The 17,456-nt window shown below is 37.6% G+C and overlaps 1 protein-coding gene across 2 annotated transcripts in view; it reads right to left on the bottom strand.

Annotated features, from left to right (window-relative positions):
- The window catches only part of Snx16 (sorting nexin 16), a 29,881-nt gene extending 15,131 nt beyond the window's left edge, over positions 1–14,750 (bottom strand). The window contains exons 1-3 of one of the 2 annotated variants that reach the window (XM_048358509.1): positions 14,496–14,750; positions 11,723–12,197; positions 2,516–2,602 (exon numbers count right to left, since the gene is read on the bottom strand). In XM_048358509.1, the coding sequence (XP_048214466.1) occupies positions 2,516–2,602; positions 11,723–12,097 (462 nt within the window). In that variant the 5' untranslated portion in view covers positions 12,098–12,197; positions 14,496–14,750. Of the gene's footprint in view, positions 1–2,515; positions 2,603–11,722; positions 12,198–13,878; positions 14,047–14,495 lie in introns of those variants that run through there. The other variant, XM_048358510.1, reaches the window with a different exon arrangement.
- Positions 14,751–17,456: the final 2,706 nt, after the last annotated feature.

The following is a 17,456-nucleotide window of genomic DNA, read 5'->3' as shown; positions in this document are numbered from 1 at the left end:
ATGAGGAAATTAAGTCTTTTTATTAGCTTGAGGCTTATCAATTAAATGCCACCTATGTTCATTATTTTTTTCCCATTAAAAATTATCCATGGAAAAGGAAAGAAGGAAAGATTCTCTCAGAAAAACAGTGACTGTAAATCTCAGGATTGAGATTATGGATAAACTGAGATTAAGGACAAATAGTTCAGGAAAGAGCAGTTTGTCTAAGGAATCAGACATGTCAAGGACCAGCACTGAACTTTCTATTGTGAGGACTAAATGGGAGGAATCTAAACACCTGGACCTGATTGACCTCCTAACAGTACCACTTCCTTGCTTCCTATTCTCTGCTGACTGGACTCTTCTACTGATTTCACCTCCCAGAATCATTCATCTTTGACTGCTGAGACCTGGAGCTAAAAAAATACTGACTTCTTAAGGAGAATTTACAAAAAACCCACTCTCATGGCTATATTTCTACAACCAATGCATCCCCCCAGGCCACCTGCTGACCCTAACCTTGCTATGATGGCTCATTAGGCAAGCACCACATTCCAGGACTTACTCAGTAGAGGTATTTATAAAACTCCCAGAGACATTGAAGCCATACTTTAATCCAGGAGATTGAAAAGGGGGGAAAAGTTCAAATTAGTAATTAACAGAAAAATTTCCCTTTCTAACCAGAATTGTTTGAAGTATGTTAAATAATTTTCATATTGTCACAGTTATTTCTCCAACTATAGAAAACTGAGAAACACAAACTTTTTAGAATTGTATCTATAGATTTTCTGCATTTCAAGTTTCTGGCACAAGATTGCCCTCAAACTACTCATTTCATTAATATTTCAAGATTTAACTTATAGAAGATACCAAGATTTTGCTCTATATGTAACCAATATGAAAGAACTATAGCTTAACCTATGCATATGCCTATGGTTGACACACATTTCTTAATCTTGCCAGCAAAAGTAGGTGATGGGTACCAGTTCTTCTGGTATCTAGTATAGCCCCTCATTAGTCACAGTTTTGCTTTCCCTGTTTTCAGATTCCCATGATCAACTATGGCTCAAAAACTATTAACTGAAAAGTTCTGTAAACAAACAATTCATAAATTAAATTTCAATCATGTGCTGCTTTGAATAACATGATGAAATTTCATGTCATCCTGCTCCAGCAAGGTGCCAACCATTTCTGGGTACATGAATCCACATTGTATAAGCTGCCACTTAGCGGTTACTCTGCTTGTTCTTATTGTCATGATAGTACAGTGCCTATGATCAAAGAACCTCTTATTTGGAGGAACAATGTTACATACTGTTATATTTATATTTAGATGACTAACAAACATTATGCAGAATAATGCCATTTCCTTCATGCCATGTGTATCTCATGTAGGCATTATGCTATTTCTAATCTACATGACAAAATAATAGTGTTACCTGTAAGATGTCAAATTATGTAAAACTCTGGTGTTCTTGAGGAAGATATGTACTTCCAATATTATGTAATACCAGTTAAATACTGTCATTTTGACAAACATAATATGGTTTCTTACTTTTCTTAAGGTACTTGCGGTATTACATGCTCTCATATTTATTGGTCATTTATATTTCTTCTGTGAGATAATGTTTTCATATCCATTGTTTATGCTTTTTGCTTTGGGGTTCACTTTTTAATTTTATTTTAAAGGTTCTTCATATATTAGGGATTTTTGTTATCCTGTTCTAACTAGCTCTCCATGACTTCTGTGATTCTGTTCCGTTATGTCATAGCAAAAAGACTTTGCTACTGCATTTAAGTTCCTAATCAGTTGACCTTAAAATACAGGGATTATCCTGTGAGTCTAAACTTATCATATGAGCCCTAGGAGTGTTTTCTCTAGCTTGTGGCAGAAGGGAAAGTTAGAACGAGAAGGACTTAGCTCTCTGTTGCTGGCTTTGAAGATGGAAGGGCCAAGTATAAAGAACAAAGATCAGTTTCTTTAAGGTAAGAATGATCTCTGGCTGACAGCCAGCAGGGAAACAGCACCTTGGTGCTACAACTTTAAAAAGCTAAACTCCGGCAACAAGCTGAATGAGCTTGGATACTGATTCTTCCCCAGAGACTGCAGATAAGAGCAAATTCAGCCAAAAGGTTGACTTTGAGCTTGTCTGATGATTCTAAACAGCAAACCAAGTGGAACCGACCCAACTAAATAAATGGGTGCTATTTTAACTAACAAGGTTTGTGATAATGCTTAGAAGAAAAAACGAATATGTTAACTTTTTGTTCATTCTTTTTTCGTAATTTTATAATAATTCAAGTGATGTCTTTCTCAAACTTATTGCACTAAAAATAATTTTTTTTCCATAAAACAAAGACAAATGTAAAGATGATTAAGACTGTTATAGTGAAATGAAAATTTTAAAGTTAAGCAAAGATTTGACTTGGCTCAAGAAATAAGGAAGAAAAAGTACAAATAAGACAGACATAGGAAGTAGTAAATAACTCAGTTTTTAAAAAAGGCAGTTTGCACTAAAGGCATTAGAATACTTACTTTGTCATTAAGCCTAGAGAAGTCAGTGTATCTTCGGAAAACGACCCAGCTTTCTTCTGGGGCTTTCTTTACCAATATTTTGTACACCTGGGATGAGAAGAGGGGAGAAGGGAGAGAGGAGAAAGGAGAAGAAGAGAGAAGGGAGAGAGAAGGGAGAGAGAAAGAGAGAGAATGAACAAATACTATAACAATTATTGCAGAAAAATATCAGAAATCATTTAGATCAAAATGTAGGAAAATCAATAGAGACATAGCAACAATTTTTTCTTACTAGAACAAATTTGAAACAAGTTTTTTTTCCTGTGTATATTAATAAACTAATGAGCTTCAAAAATGTTTTATGTCAACATATTCTAAAATTGATAAAAGAATCAGGTTTGAACAAGTTATAAAAATAGTTCTTTTTGTTCTACATAATTTAGTTTTTAAACCTGATATCAAGCTAAATTCTCAAGTAAGTTCAATATGTCTTTATCTTCAAGGCAGAAATATAAGATGAAATATTTAAAAATTGTACACAGTAGATAAGAAGTTTCCATTTTTCTAACTATGTATAATTATCTGGGACACGGAATAGAAAAATGTAGTTGAAGCAAGCCAACATACTAAAAAAAGAACATTAGAAAAACATGTTGAAGTAGAGCTGTGGCTCAAGCCCCAGCAGTGGCATGTGTGAGCGTGCGCGCGCACATGTGCGCATGCACACGTGCACGTGGATCTGTTATTTAGAACAAGATTTCAAGAGAAGTATCTGCTAACAGTCTTTGTTACAGGATTATGTGTAAGCTAAAATATAATCTCCTGGATACTTTGCTGTGAAATTACTAAATAGCTCTACAGCTGTGCTTTATCTGCATGAGACTAATGGATCCTTGAAATGCAAAGTCCAAAATGAGATGTAGTCTATGTACAAACCATACTCTGGATTTCAAAGCAGGGTGAAAACACTATATAGTTTTTATTAAAATTATTTTTTTTCATTTCTTTATTGTTAAAATGATGGGTTACAGCTTTATATGTAAGGCAGTGAGTACATTTCTTATCCAACTTGTTAGCTCCTCCCCCATTTGCCCCCTCCCTATCTCTCCATCTCCTCATTCCCCCACCATCCCCCCCCTTCCCCGGACTGTACAGCTGGTTTATACCATATAGTTTTTTAAGTATTGCTGTTGCATTGGTTTGTCTTTTTATCCTTTGTCTCTTGATTTTGGTATTCCCTTTCCCTTCCCTAATTCCAATACATGTATATACAATATCCAGGGTACTAAAATCAGTTACAATGATATCAGCAGTAAACCATGGGAAAGAAAGACAAAAGAAAAGGGGCATAATGGTATGTTGAAAATAACAACAATGACAAACCACTTGTTTCCATAACTTGGAGCTCATTTCGCTTAGCATCATCTTATGCATTCATATGGGCATAGCTATTGAGCTATTGGTATCTTCTTCTAGGACCATCCTAGATCTGTACTAATAATTCCCAATGAGGGAAACCATACAGTCTACGTTTCTTTGGGTCTGGCTCACTTCACTTAGTATGATTTTTTCCCAAGTCCTTCCATTTCCTTACAACTGGGGCAATGCCATTCTTTCTGATAGAGGCATAGAATTCCATTGTGCTTTGCATATGACATGATCCTGTATATAAAGAACCCCATAGACTCTACTCCCAAGTTACTTGAGCTGATCCAGAGCTTTGGCAAAGTAGAAGGATATAAAATAAATCCTCAAAAATCAATGGCTTTTATATATGCCAACAACCCGAAGAGTGAGGCTAAAATCAGAAAAGGAATTCTTTTTGCAATAGCCTCAAAAAACATAAAATACTTAGGAGTAACCTTAACCAAAGAAGTGAAAGACCTCTATGATGAGAACTTTAAGAACCTGAAAGAAAAAGTTAAAGCAGAACTAAGGAAATGGAAAAACCTCCTATGGTCCTGGATTGGGTGGATAAACATTGTGAAAATGGCAACATTGACAGGGCTATCTACAAATTCAATGCAATACCCATCAGTGTCCCAACACCATTCTTTAATGAAATAGAGAAAGCAATCTAGAAATTCATATGGAACAATACAAGACCCCATAGCAAAAACAATTCTAAGCAGAAAGAACAGTGTTGGAGAAATTTCAATATCAAACTTCAAATTCTATCACAAAGCTATAGTGATAAAAACAGCTTGGTAGTGGCACAAGAACAGGCCTGAGGATCAATGGAATAGAACTGAAGATCCAGAAATAAACCCGCAGACCTATGGCTACTTAATTTTTGATAAAGGAGCTAAAAAAATAGGATGGAAGAAAAACAGCCTCTTCAACAAAGGTGCTGGCAAAACTAGTTCAACACCTGTAACTAATTAAAACTAGATTCTTCTATATCACCCTGCATCAGAATCAATTCCAAATTGATCAAAGACTTTGACGTAAAAGCAGATACCCTGAAAACATTGCAGGGAGTAACAGAAGAAACACTTGGACTCCTTGGCACAGGTCGAAACTTTCTTAATAAAGGCCTAGAAACACAACATATCAAAGAAAGGCTGGACAAATGGGATTGCATTAAACTGCAGAGCTTCTGCACAGCAAAGGACATAGCTTGCAAGATAAATAACAAGCACACAGATTGGGAGATCTTTACCAGCCATACAACAGACAAAGGCTTTATAGCTAAAATATACACAGAACTCAAAAAATTAAACTTCTCCAAAACAAATCCTCAAAGAACCAACTGTCCCCTCCACAAATGGGCTAAAGACCTAAAAAGAGACTTCTCTGAGGAGGAAATGAGAATGGCCAAGAGGCACATGAAGAAGTGCTTGACATCATGGGCCATAAAAGAAATGCAAATTAAATATATTTTATACTGACATTGGGATATTTAAGACAAGTTAAACTGAACAAAAAATCTAATTAAAAATTACAAATGTGCTGAATGTGGTAGTTTGAAGCCACCCCAGGTAAAACGTTCGAGACCTCCTCATCTCAACCAACATACTAGGTAGGTTGGTGCATGACTATCATCTCAAAGTAAATAGGAAGATTGTGGTCCAAGCTGGCCTGGACATTAAACAAAACACACTATAAGAAAAATAAGGAAAAAAAAGAGGTGTAGCACAAGTACCCAGTAGGTAAAAGGTTGTAGGTTTGAACCCTAATGTTGCCTATGTATAGTATATATGTGTGTGTGTGCGTGTGTGCGTGTGTATTACAACTGTGATTCAGCCAAGCTCAGTGGTACATGCTTATAGTCAAGCCTCAAGGGAGGTAAGGAAGACTGAGGTTCAAAGGTCAGCTTTGGCAAAAGCATGAGATCCTATCTGAAAAAGAACTAAAAATGAAAATACTGGTGAATGTGGCTCAAGAGAAAGTGCTTACCTAGCATCCAGCAAAAACCCTAAATTCATTCCCCAGTGCTATCAAAGAAAACAATCCTATATGTGACTATACTTGTAGTTCAAATTATACATCTATTGTACAGTGCTGCTCTAAAGATAAATCATTATTTAAGAACTGTGAACCATTCTTGCCATTTGAATTTTTTCCTCCATAGACTATCCTTTCAGTTTTTAAATAGGAGAAACAGCAAGGGTACAGGATAAATCTTTTAGACTTGAAGTGAAAAACATTTACCTTTGTAACATGTAAGCATGGAAAAAGATATGACTATGACACCTTTTAAAGAATGCAAAAAAGTCCCGATGTAAGAAAGTCATAATGAGGATATAAAAAGATTTCTTTAGGGGCTAGTGGCAAGAGTGCCTGCCTCGGATACACGAGGCCCTAGGTTCGATTCCCCAGCACCACATATACAGAAAACGGCCAGAAGCGGCGCTGTGGCTCAAGTGGCGGGGTGCTAGCCTTGAGCGGGAAGAAGCCAGGGACAGTGCTCAGGCCCTGAGTCCAAGGCCCAGGACTGGCCAAAAATAAAAAAAAAAAAAGATTTCTTTAGGAATCATCAAACCAATAGAGATAAATTAATTCATAAATTTTGAGAATGACTCATGAATATGCCAATGTCATATGACAGTTAGATTTAAACCACAAATAATCCTATTCATTTTATTTTCCTATCTTAGAAAACAGCCCCCTCATATATACACCAAATGATCTCTACTGTGGCCTGTGAAGTCTTATTTTGAGTACGGACCTTTGTGTTTCATCTTTTCTAAAAAGTTCTTTCTACCTTTCTACTTAGGGCTTCTAATGAAAAAGAAGAATTATATGTGGTACTAAACATTCTACATTCTAATAGCAAGTATTATCATTTCATTTGAAGCTTAGTTGTGTAATCCTTGTTTAGACATTTAATTGAATTATAAGATATGTAGAGGCATGCATGAAATTATAAAATATATATGGAAAAGTACAAAGTATAACTTGATACATTTTTACAAAGTGAACAAACCACGTAATGATTACCAAGAACAAGAAACAGAACATTATCCCTTGAAGAAGCCCTCTAATCTCCTTTCATATCCTAATCACCATCCCTCCTAGCTACCTGTCATTTCTAATCATCCCTTTTAAAGATTTGGATAATATGAATGACAAGATTTAACAGTCTAACACTTCTTCTATTTAAGAGACCAAATGAAAGGTTGAGAGACCAGAAAAACAAAGGATCAAAGGGACAAAAAACTATTTGAAAATCTGAGGTTTTCAGTTTATTATCTCAAGCTCAGATCTCTCTCTAAAGTCAATGAAAATACATACGTAATATCTCTGTGTGTATACACACACATACACACACACATACACAAAGGACTTTGAAGTCTACTTGACATTTCCAGTGCATCCTTTTAAAAAACAAACCCCCTTTTTTTTTTTTTTTTTGCCAGTCCTGGGGCTTGGACTGAGGGCCTGAGCACTCTCCCTGACTTCTTTTTTCTCAAGGCTAGCACTCTGCCACTTGAGCCACAGTGCCACTTCTGGCAGTTTCCTGTATATGTGGTGCTGGGGAATTGAACCCAGGGCTTCATGTATACGAGGCAAGCACTCTTGCCATTAGGCCATATCCCAAGCCCCCCAAATAAATCTTCATCTTCCTCAAAATGTGCCATCTGATTAACTGGTAATTTTACTCTTCTTGTTGCTTATGTCCACTCTGAGGTCATCTTTGACTTCTTCCCATAGTCTACTTCCAAAACACTAGGAAATATTGTTGGCCTGTTGGTATTTCAGGATAACTTCTTGAGGCCTCATAAGCATCCTACTCTATGTCATTTTGCCTCCCTGTACTCTTTCAGAACCTGTTTCCTGCTATCAAATGTCCTCAGACTATCTAATCTCAGTTCAGCAGCCAGAATAAGCCTTTTAAACTATTAAGCCATATTATATGATTCTTCTTTTTAAATCCTTTACGAAGATTCCCATCTTACTTGGAGTAAAACCCAAAATTCTAAAGATGTGAGTTATCTGTGTGCTACAATCTGTGTGCCCTGCCTTCTACCTACTATCTCATACCTGTGTACCTTATTTACTCTGTCAGCCACAAGAGTCTCTGTAGCTGTTTCATCTGTATGGAAAGCTCTTACCTCAGATAGTCCTTATTAGTATTAACATTTTTTTTCCCTGTGAGACCATGACTAGCAACAATATTTAAATCCCTGTCTGTCATGTCTCTAAAGTGAATACCAGCAATATCTTTATTTACTCATTATTTATTGATGCATTCATTTATTTACTTAAACTGCCATATTAGCATCACCAGAAACAGTAGTTATTGAAAAGGCTGAGTCAATGAATATATAAATAGGACCAATTTTGTCCTTTAACATCTTCTTCCATAGTACCATAGAGGAAGACTACAGACACTTGTACGAAGTCATGCAAGACACTTATATTTATATATTATTGCCTGAAATTGGGCTACAAACTGGCATTTTCACACATATCACATCTTAGTCCATTTAGGCTACAAAATACCATAAATTAGATACTTCATACGTAATAGAATTTTTATCTTTTCACAATTCTAGAGACTGGGGAGTCCAAGATCAAGATGCTATCAGATTTGGTGTTTGAGGAGGGCTCAATTTCTGTGTCCTGAAACAAACATAATGGACACACAAGGAAGCTGTATGGGCATCTTTTATAAGGGTGCTAATTCCACTCATGAGGGCTCTGACTCCACCTCCCAATTGCTTCACAAATGCTTTACATCTTAATGCCATCATCTTAAGAGTTTAGAAATCTGAAAGGGGGCTGGGAATGTGGCTTAGTGGTAGAGGGCTTGCCCAGCATGCATGAAATTTGATTCCTCAGCACCACATAAACAGGAAAAGCCGGAAGTGGGGCTGAGGATAAAGTGGTAGAGTGCTAGTCTTGAGCAAAAAGAAGCCAGGGACAGTGCTCAGGCCCTCAGTCCAAGCCCCAGGACTAGCAAAAAAAAAAAAAAAAAAAAAAAAAAAAAAAAAAAAAAAAATTTTAAAAATCTGAAGGGAGGGGATGGAGGATGCAAACATCCCAAACATCCAAGTCATCACATTACCTAAGTAATATTCATCCCTTCATAAAGTAGGTAGGAGGGGCTGGGGATATAGCCTAGTGGCAAGAGTGCCTGCCTCGGATACACGAGGCCCTAGGTTCGATTCCCCAGCAACCACATATACAGAAAACGGCCAGACGCGGCGCTGTGGCTCAAGTGGCAGAGTGCTAGCCTTGAGCGGGAAGAAGCCAGGGACAGTGCTCAGGCCCAGAGTCCAAGGCCCAGGACTGGCAAAAAAAAAAAATCAATAAAAAATAAATAAATAAATAAATAAATAAAGTAGGTAGGTAAATAAACGGTAATGAGCCATTACATAATAATTTCTAAAACTGTTCTCAAATGGAAGTTTTAAGTTTTATGCAGATTTTCTACCTTATAAAAACAATTTTAGCTAAGTGAAATGAACTTCAAGTTATGGAAATAAGCGGTTTACCATTATCATGGTTATTTTCAATGTACCACCTGAAATTATGCCACTTTCTTTTGTCTTTTTTCCCCAGGGTTTTACCCTTGATGTCACTGTTACTGATTTGGGTTCCCTGGGTATTGTATATATGTTTATTGGAACTAAGGAAGGGAAGGAGAGCATCATAATGGAGAGAAAAAGTATAAATGGCGAACCAATACAACAGCAATATTTACAAAACCATATGCCATAATCCAACTGTACAACTCATGGGGGGGTTGGGGAGGGGGAAAGGAGGGAGAAAAATGAAGGAGGAGGTAACAAGTTTGATAAATGTACTCACTGCCTTACGTATGAAACTGTAAGCGCTCTATACATCACTCTGACAATAAAAAAAAAAAAACTTTTTAAAAACTATCTCTTCATAAATTGGGTCAATGATTTTCCTTAGAGGCTTTCCCATCCTGGCATAAATTTGAGGCATGATGTACTAAGGCAAACACAAACTTTACTATAACAAATTCCAAAAATGAAAGTTAGTAAAGATAATAGATATATAAATATACATAAGTAAACATACAAGGCCAAACTATGTAAATTAGTAATGAACAAACAAAAAAACAAAACAAAAATTCCTAAGAGAAAATTAAACAATATCCATATTCAGAAGTAAATCAAACCAAGAGGCAAAAAAAAAAATCTTTGTATTGACCACTATGTAGAAGAAATTAAATACTTAAAGCTTAGTTTGTATATTAGAGGACAATATTGTAAAGATGTCAGCTTTCCTCAGACTAATTTACAGATTTAATAAATTTAATTACAAAGGATCAAGAATAGCCAAGTCAATCCTGAAGAAAACAAAGCTGGAGTACTTGAAACTATTCGGTTTCAAGACTAATGATAAAACTTTACTAATTAGGACTGTGAAATTAATATAGGATAGAAAAACAATGCAGAAACAGAGGTACTTAGAGTGACATGATTCATGCTATAGGCAACATTGCAAATGAAGAGCAATAAGCATCATTTAAATATTTTTTTCCTGATTTTCAAATTGGTGCTCTTTTGAGCTTGCTTTTTGTTAATTTCATTTTATGCTGTTATCTTCAAATAGATGTACAAAGGGATTTCAATTTAACATGTGCAGTTATGCATACAGTGCAGCTTGATTAGAGTAACCCTTTCCATCATTTTCCTAATAGTGATTTGTTCTAAAGCCTGATTAATTGATCTCAGCAATCTGACCTTTATCTTATACTAGTGACAAACATTAATTCTAGATAGTTTACAGATCTAATGTGAAAGGAATAACAAAAAAAAGAAAACATCTTCATAACCTTGGTATAGACAGATTTGAAAAAGTGTTAGTGAGGGATGGGTATGGCAGTACATATCAGTAATTCTAGCACATGGGAAGCCCAGGCAGGAGGATGATTGAAATTTTGAAAATTTGAAATTTAAAAATTGAAAAGTTGAGGGCAAATGGGGCTACATAACTAAACCTTATCTCAAAAAAGCAAAATAAAATGCCATAAAAATGAAATGTTAATAAATTGGACTATGTTAGAATAGTTTTTCTTTACCATATTGTTAAGAATGTGAGAATTGTAACACATGTATCTGAAAATAACATTTCCACAATGCATTGAAGCTATAACTAAAGACTTAAGAAAAGAAAAAAAGGAAAAATCTTGATCTGATCTTTCACAAGGGAATATTTAAAACTACAACTTAAAAAAATTCTTAGCTGGGCATCAGTAGCTCATGCTTATAATCCTAGCTACACAAAAGGCTGAGGTATAAGGATTTTGTTTTAAAGCCATCTTGGACAGTAAAGTCTGTGAGACTCTTATCTCTAGAAGCTGGAAGTAGGTCTGTGGCTCAAGTGGTAGAGTGCTAGCCTTGAGCAAAAATGCTCAGGAACATGTCCAGGCCCTGAGATCAAGCACCAGAATCAGCACAGGATCAGAGACCAGAGTCAAAGGAGTAATTCCATTTATATAAAATACAAAATAGGCAAAAATTAATTCAGGCTATCGGAGAAGTATTTGGTGAGTGAGTTTGGACTGGTAGCTTTCAGATGTTAATAATACTCTGTTCTCTTGTCATTTGTGGTGGCATAGGTGCGTCTGGTTTGCAAAAATTCATTAAGGTAAAATAAAGTTTACTATAGCATGAGAGAGTTCAAGGATGTAACAATATGGGAATTGCATGTTCAAGGAATTGTAAGTAAATTATAATTAGCATAAGTTTAAAAGTTATCCAGTCTTGCACTTTCCATTGCTGTGTGGCAGAAAGCAATACTTACAGTAAATTTGGCTCTTTCTTCCATCACTTCATAGCCCAGTATAGTAGGTGTAGATGGTCTGTCTTCCCAATTTGTTGTTTCAGGATTTTGTTCTTCACGTTCTCGTGGTCTAGCAGAATACTCAATGGAAGAATCTGTCCCTGTAAATCTAGTCCTGATGAGAGGACTGCTACAGACAGATGAAGTTCTATCCGTTTGATCAGGAACACTTGTCTGTTTAAAATTACCCATATTTGAGTCTTCTAACTGGCCTTTAGAAGAGTTTGAGCTTGTTGAGACACTGCCAAAAGAAGAACTTCTCTGATTTCTGTTGGTTGTAAAACTGGAAGCAGAATTTCCTAGGGGCATTGGAACTGGAACATAAGGAGTTGCCATCTTTTTTGGCCTTTGCAACAAACCTGTATATTGCAGAGTCCAAACACTTAAACAACAACTAATATGCAATCCATGGTTTCTTTCCCAAGGAATTCATTATCTAAAAATAAGAAAAACACAATGAAAGATTAATCTGGGGCCTAATCCAAAGAAAAAAAACATTCTTTTAAATCTGTTTTGAATAAAAACAAACCTGAAACCCATTCCTTTAATCTTAAACTTAACTACTCTGGCTTACAAGACAATGCAAAACAATTCCACATTCCTTTTCTTGATCCTCCTGTTACTCTTATCCCACTTTTTTATATTGTGAGGAAGTTTGTAATGTTCATTTTAACCTACTCAGTCCTAAGAACCACAAAATAATTTTTTTTTAAGTTAGTAGAAGATGGGGATAGGGATATATCTCAGAAATAGAATGCTTATCTAGCATGTGTGAGGACAGGATTCTCCCTTCTCCCTAAGGAGAAGGGAGAAAAGTAGCTTAAAATGAGAAAGAATGGTAAAGAACCTCCTGAAGCTTTATCCTAAAGCTTTTCAACCTGACAGTGTTATATACAGCCTTAGAAGGCAAGGATGGTAGGGGAAAATTATTCACCATTACCTTTTGATTCAAGTAGTTGAAACTCTTAACGATTATAGATAATACCACCGATCAGTAAGAAGCTTACATACTGGTGATATCTATCTAACAATTGCTTTTAAACTAACATTTTAGCTAGGCTCACATGGAGGTTGAGAGGATTGCAGTTGGAGACTAGCCCAGGTAGAACAGTTCATGAGACCTCTTCTTAACCAACAGCTGGGTGTGGTAGTGCTTGCCTGTCATCCAAGCTATGTGGGAGGATCAGCTTGACAGAAAAATCTGTGACACACTCCACCTCTGAGGAAGAAGCTGGGTATGTTTGTATGCAACTGCATTCCAGCTACATAGGAAAGCAAAAAATAGGAGGGTCACAGTTTAGTGCAACCCCCCCACAACAAACCAAAAAGAACAAACAGTGCAAAAAGGGCTGGAGGCATAGCTTACTGGTAGAGTGCTAGAGTAGTAGGTGAGAAGTCCTGAGTTCAAATCTTTAAGCCCCATGCTCAAAATAAGATTTTGTAAATTTAGAATCAAATATATTTAAAATAAACCTGATAAAATTAATAAAACCTGACAAATAGTAAAATTAACCTGATAAAATTAATAAAACCTGGCAAACAGTAAACTTGTATTCAACAAGATAACTGATAGTTTAATAATCACTAATTCTGCTTTGTAATAAAGATTCTTTAGAAAATCTTTGAATGCATACTTGTTATTAAAAGGACAAGAATATTGTATCAGAAATCTTTCATAATACAAAGAATTAATGAGTTTACCATAAATTCATAAGAAAATATGAACACAAACCAACCAAATAACAGGACTTCAGGTAGCAACAATGGGTATGCCTGGCAAACTTAGAAAAGCAGGAAAGAGTCTCTTGGATTTGGAAAGATGCTGACACTGGATTTTTAATTTTTTAAAACTCAGCATGTGGCTCTGAATAACCTTCCCTATTATCATAGATTCTAGAAACTTGAGGCAGTGTTCTGCCTGATGGCCTCTCCTCATCCTCTCCCCGCCACCAAATGTAAATTTTAAAAAAGTAGAAACCTCTACCTTCTCAATGTCTGTGGGATGACCTTGCCATTTGCCACTGGGGACCACCAGGTCAGGGGAAGGTGGCATACATATCAACACAACCACCAACTCCCATTGGAGAGGAAACTGTCCAAGTATGGGGAAAACGCACTGTGCTCATTAGGAGCACTTCTGCTTTTGGTCCTCCAAAGGAGATGATACGGGAAGGATCACCTAGGCCTCAAGTTGGGCAGGTGAGGTAGTCAGACTCTTAAGCAGTAGGTGTCGCGGAAGTGTTGGAATGCAGCCACAGACCGACCCCACCAGGGTACGGTCAAGATGAGCGCTGGCCCCGGTCTCGGAGTCCGTGGGCGACAACATCTGCAGCTCCCCGAGGTTCCTAAGGGCCAAGGCCCGAGGGTCTTCACTGCCAGGGGCGGGGCCAGCGCCCCCCAGACTGCGGGCGGAGTCCCAACTACTTAAGGGAGGGCGGTGGGGAGAGTTCCCGGGGTGTCTCTTCATCCTCCCACCACCTTCAGTAGGTGCCAGTGTCCCTTCACGTCAGCCCGGTGTCCTCGCGCGCCCGCCCGGTCTCCCCATGCCAGCCCGGTGACCCCGCGCGCCCGCCTCGTGTCTCCTCACGCTAGCCCGGTGTCCCCGCATGCCAGCCCGGTGTCACCACACGAGAGCACGGTGATCACTCACGCCAGCCCGGCGTCTCCGCATGCCATCCCTGTGTCCCCCACACACGAGCCTGGTGTCCCCGCACGCCAGCCATTCAGTACCTACCTCAGCGCACTCCAGGACGAGGGTCCAGCGCACTTCCTGGGGAAGGTAAAGCCGGACAGTGCTCAACTGCAGCTTGCCCTCGCCTCCCACAGCACCGGGATGCCTCACGTGACTCTCAGCCCAGAAAACAGCTGCTGCTCACTGCGGCCCGCCACAGGGCCCGGGTTCCCGGCTAGGTGGAGGGCGGGACGTCCGGACGCCGCTCCAGGAAATGGCGTCACACCAGGACGTTCATCCGGGAGGCACGCAGTTGAAGTGTCTGTTCCTGGCTCTCTAGTAGGGGGATTTAAATGTAACTCTGCGGTAGGAAGTTGGCACTTCCTTGCGGTTGCTTCTGAGAAATCCTCTTCAGCAAGTAGTTTCCCCAGCAAGTGAGTAGGAGACTTCATTTCCCAGGAGGCACTATGGGCAACGTTAGCCGACTCCCGCTTTGCACCATGGGACTTGTAGTCATCACCTATTTGAAGCTGGTTCTGCTAGGTTATCGATTATTTTCCAGAAGTAACAGGGCTTTAAGGGATGGCGATTGATTGGAAGAGTAGGCATACAGAACATGTCACTATTGTCTATTTGCCTTATGTAATTAAGAGGTTATTGCGGATAGAGACTTTTGAATTGTTGAATTCAGAAACATTCTGGGTAGTAATTTATTGCAAATGATTAAATAAATAGGTTGATTAGAATTGTTCATATGAAAATTTATAAAGCTATCAGTCACGTCATTCTGTGATAGTTAAATATCAAGATACAGGTAAGTCTATAGGACTTTGCAGTTGGGTTTAAAGTTCATTCCATGATTTCTAGGACTTTGGAGCAATCCCAAGGCTGAGGAAAATGAGTGTTAATATAATGAAAATAATATGACTTGTGCCATAATATTAGGTTTTGTTGTGAAATATTGGACTTTAAATATAAATTAAACATAAACTGGAGTTATATAGAAGCTGGGGGGCTGGGGATATGGCCTAGTGGCAAGAGTGCCTGCCTCATATACATGAGGCCCTGGGTTCGATTCCCCAGCACCACATATACAAAAAATGGCCAGAAGTGGCGCTGTGGCTCAAGTGGCAGAGTGCTAGCCTTGAGCAAAAAGAAGCCAGGGACAGTGCTCAGGCCCTGAGTCCAAGAACCAGGACTGGCCAAAAAAACAAAAAAAAAAAGAAGAAGCTGGGGACTGAACATAGATGTCATTTCATGATATATTTGGCAATCTTAGCCTTGAACCATGTTAGTGAATAAAAGTAAAAGAAAATCAAAGCTAAGAAACAAAATTTTTCCTCAGTCATGGACAAAGCTGTTGATGGTAGTGTAATTGGAAGCGATGATGTTCTCTGCATTCTAGGCAGACTATTACCTCCTAAAGTTATTGAGTTTTGAGATCCACCTGAGGTTGCCTTGGCTAGATCTAACCAAATGATTTCCTAGGAGATAGGCCTCTGGACCAGAAGTTCCTCACCCTAATAAGTTATGCCAGATGTTTTCTTATGACAGGTTTCCACCTTTGAGATAACTTTTTTTCAAACACTTTTTGTGGTAGGAAATCATTTTGAGTTTTCTTCCCCCTAGCAGAAGTATTTTTCTTTAAGATATCGTTTCTCGGTTCCTAGAGTACATTAGAAATTATTTGAGCAAGCAGACAAGGTCAGAGGAAAGACTCCTTCACTTTAAACTAAATGTTGGAACGTATGAGAGAGTGTAACCAAAAGCAAAAAGAAAAAAAATAGTGTCTTTTGCTTTTAATGAAGTTATTAATTAATTGAGTATCTCTGAATTTCTGGCTGCTGTTTTCCATGTCTCATTTTATTTTTATCTATTCTGTCTGAGTAGCAAAAAGAAACCTGCAATGAAGAAAATCTGACAGTTCAATGTATAGGAAGGCGGGAGAAATATCCAGGAAAAGAATGAACAAGTATATTTATACTTCTTGTATAAAGAAGTTTACTTTATAACAGACACCAGTATTATAAGGAAGATAAAGATCTAGAAAAGGTTTCAATTGTCCAAGGACCATTGAATCATCTACAGATTATTAAGTGAATTATAACAAAATCTACATACTACATGTTTTCTGGCATTGATATATGTCTAAATATTACTTTTATGAAACAGTTTCAGTAACCAAGAGGAGTATCCTTCTGAGTGGTCAAAGAAAAAGCTATCACATTATGATAAATTACATCTGATGATTAATCACTATTTGTGCAATTTCTTTTTTTCAGGTCTGACATGTCTTATATAGTGCCCATAATCAAATTACATTGTTTGAATTTAACTTGCAGAAGAATATCAAGTTGTTTTTCTGTTTCATTACTTTAACTTTACATAAATTATATATCCTTCAAAAGATATTTTGAGTTTATCTAAGGTATAAATTTATACAATGATATGTTGCTGTTGGTAACTGGATTTGGTGGGAAAGAAAATGGAAGGAAGAGTTAAAAATAGCAGAGAATAAAACATATGTATTGAATAGAGACATTTTGAAGTGTTTTCCTAGATTCTAGCACTTTTTCTTCCTTAGGAATTAAGTCTCTCTTCCATGCTGAGGGACTTTTCATCAAGGTTAGCTGAGGCTAAGTAGAACATTTGAATAAGTTATAGTATCCACTAAGAATTAAATTTGGAGGGGCTGGGAATGTGGCTTACGGGTAGAGTGCTTGCCTAGCATGTATAAAGCCCTGGGTTCGATTCCTCAGCACTACATAAAAACAGGAAAAGCCGGAAGTGGCAATGTGGCTTAAGAGGTAGAGTGCTAGCCTGAAGCAAAAAGGACAGTGCCAGGGACAGTACTTAGGCCCTGAGTCCAAGACCCAGGACTGGCAAAACAAAAATTAAAATTGGAAATTGAGGAAATATAACAGCTAGAAGTCATCAGAGCTGAAGTTAGACCAAAGAGAATTCTGTGAAAAGGCTTGTGAAATTCCACTGTTATATTCTCTGAAATTATTAGATCCTTCCCTT

The sequence above is a fragment of the Perognathus longimembris genome, chromosome 12 (genome assembly GCF_023159225.1).
Source record: "Perognathus longimembris pacificus isolate PPM17 chromosome 12, ASM2315922v1, whole genome shotgun sequence".
NCBI classification, from domain to species: domain Eukaryota; kingdom Metazoa; phylum Chordata; class Mammalia; order Rodentia; family Heteromyidae; genus Perognathus; species Perognathus longimembris.
Note: the sequence above shows the minus strand (reverse complement) of the source record. Positions and strands in the feature narration are given on the sequence as shown.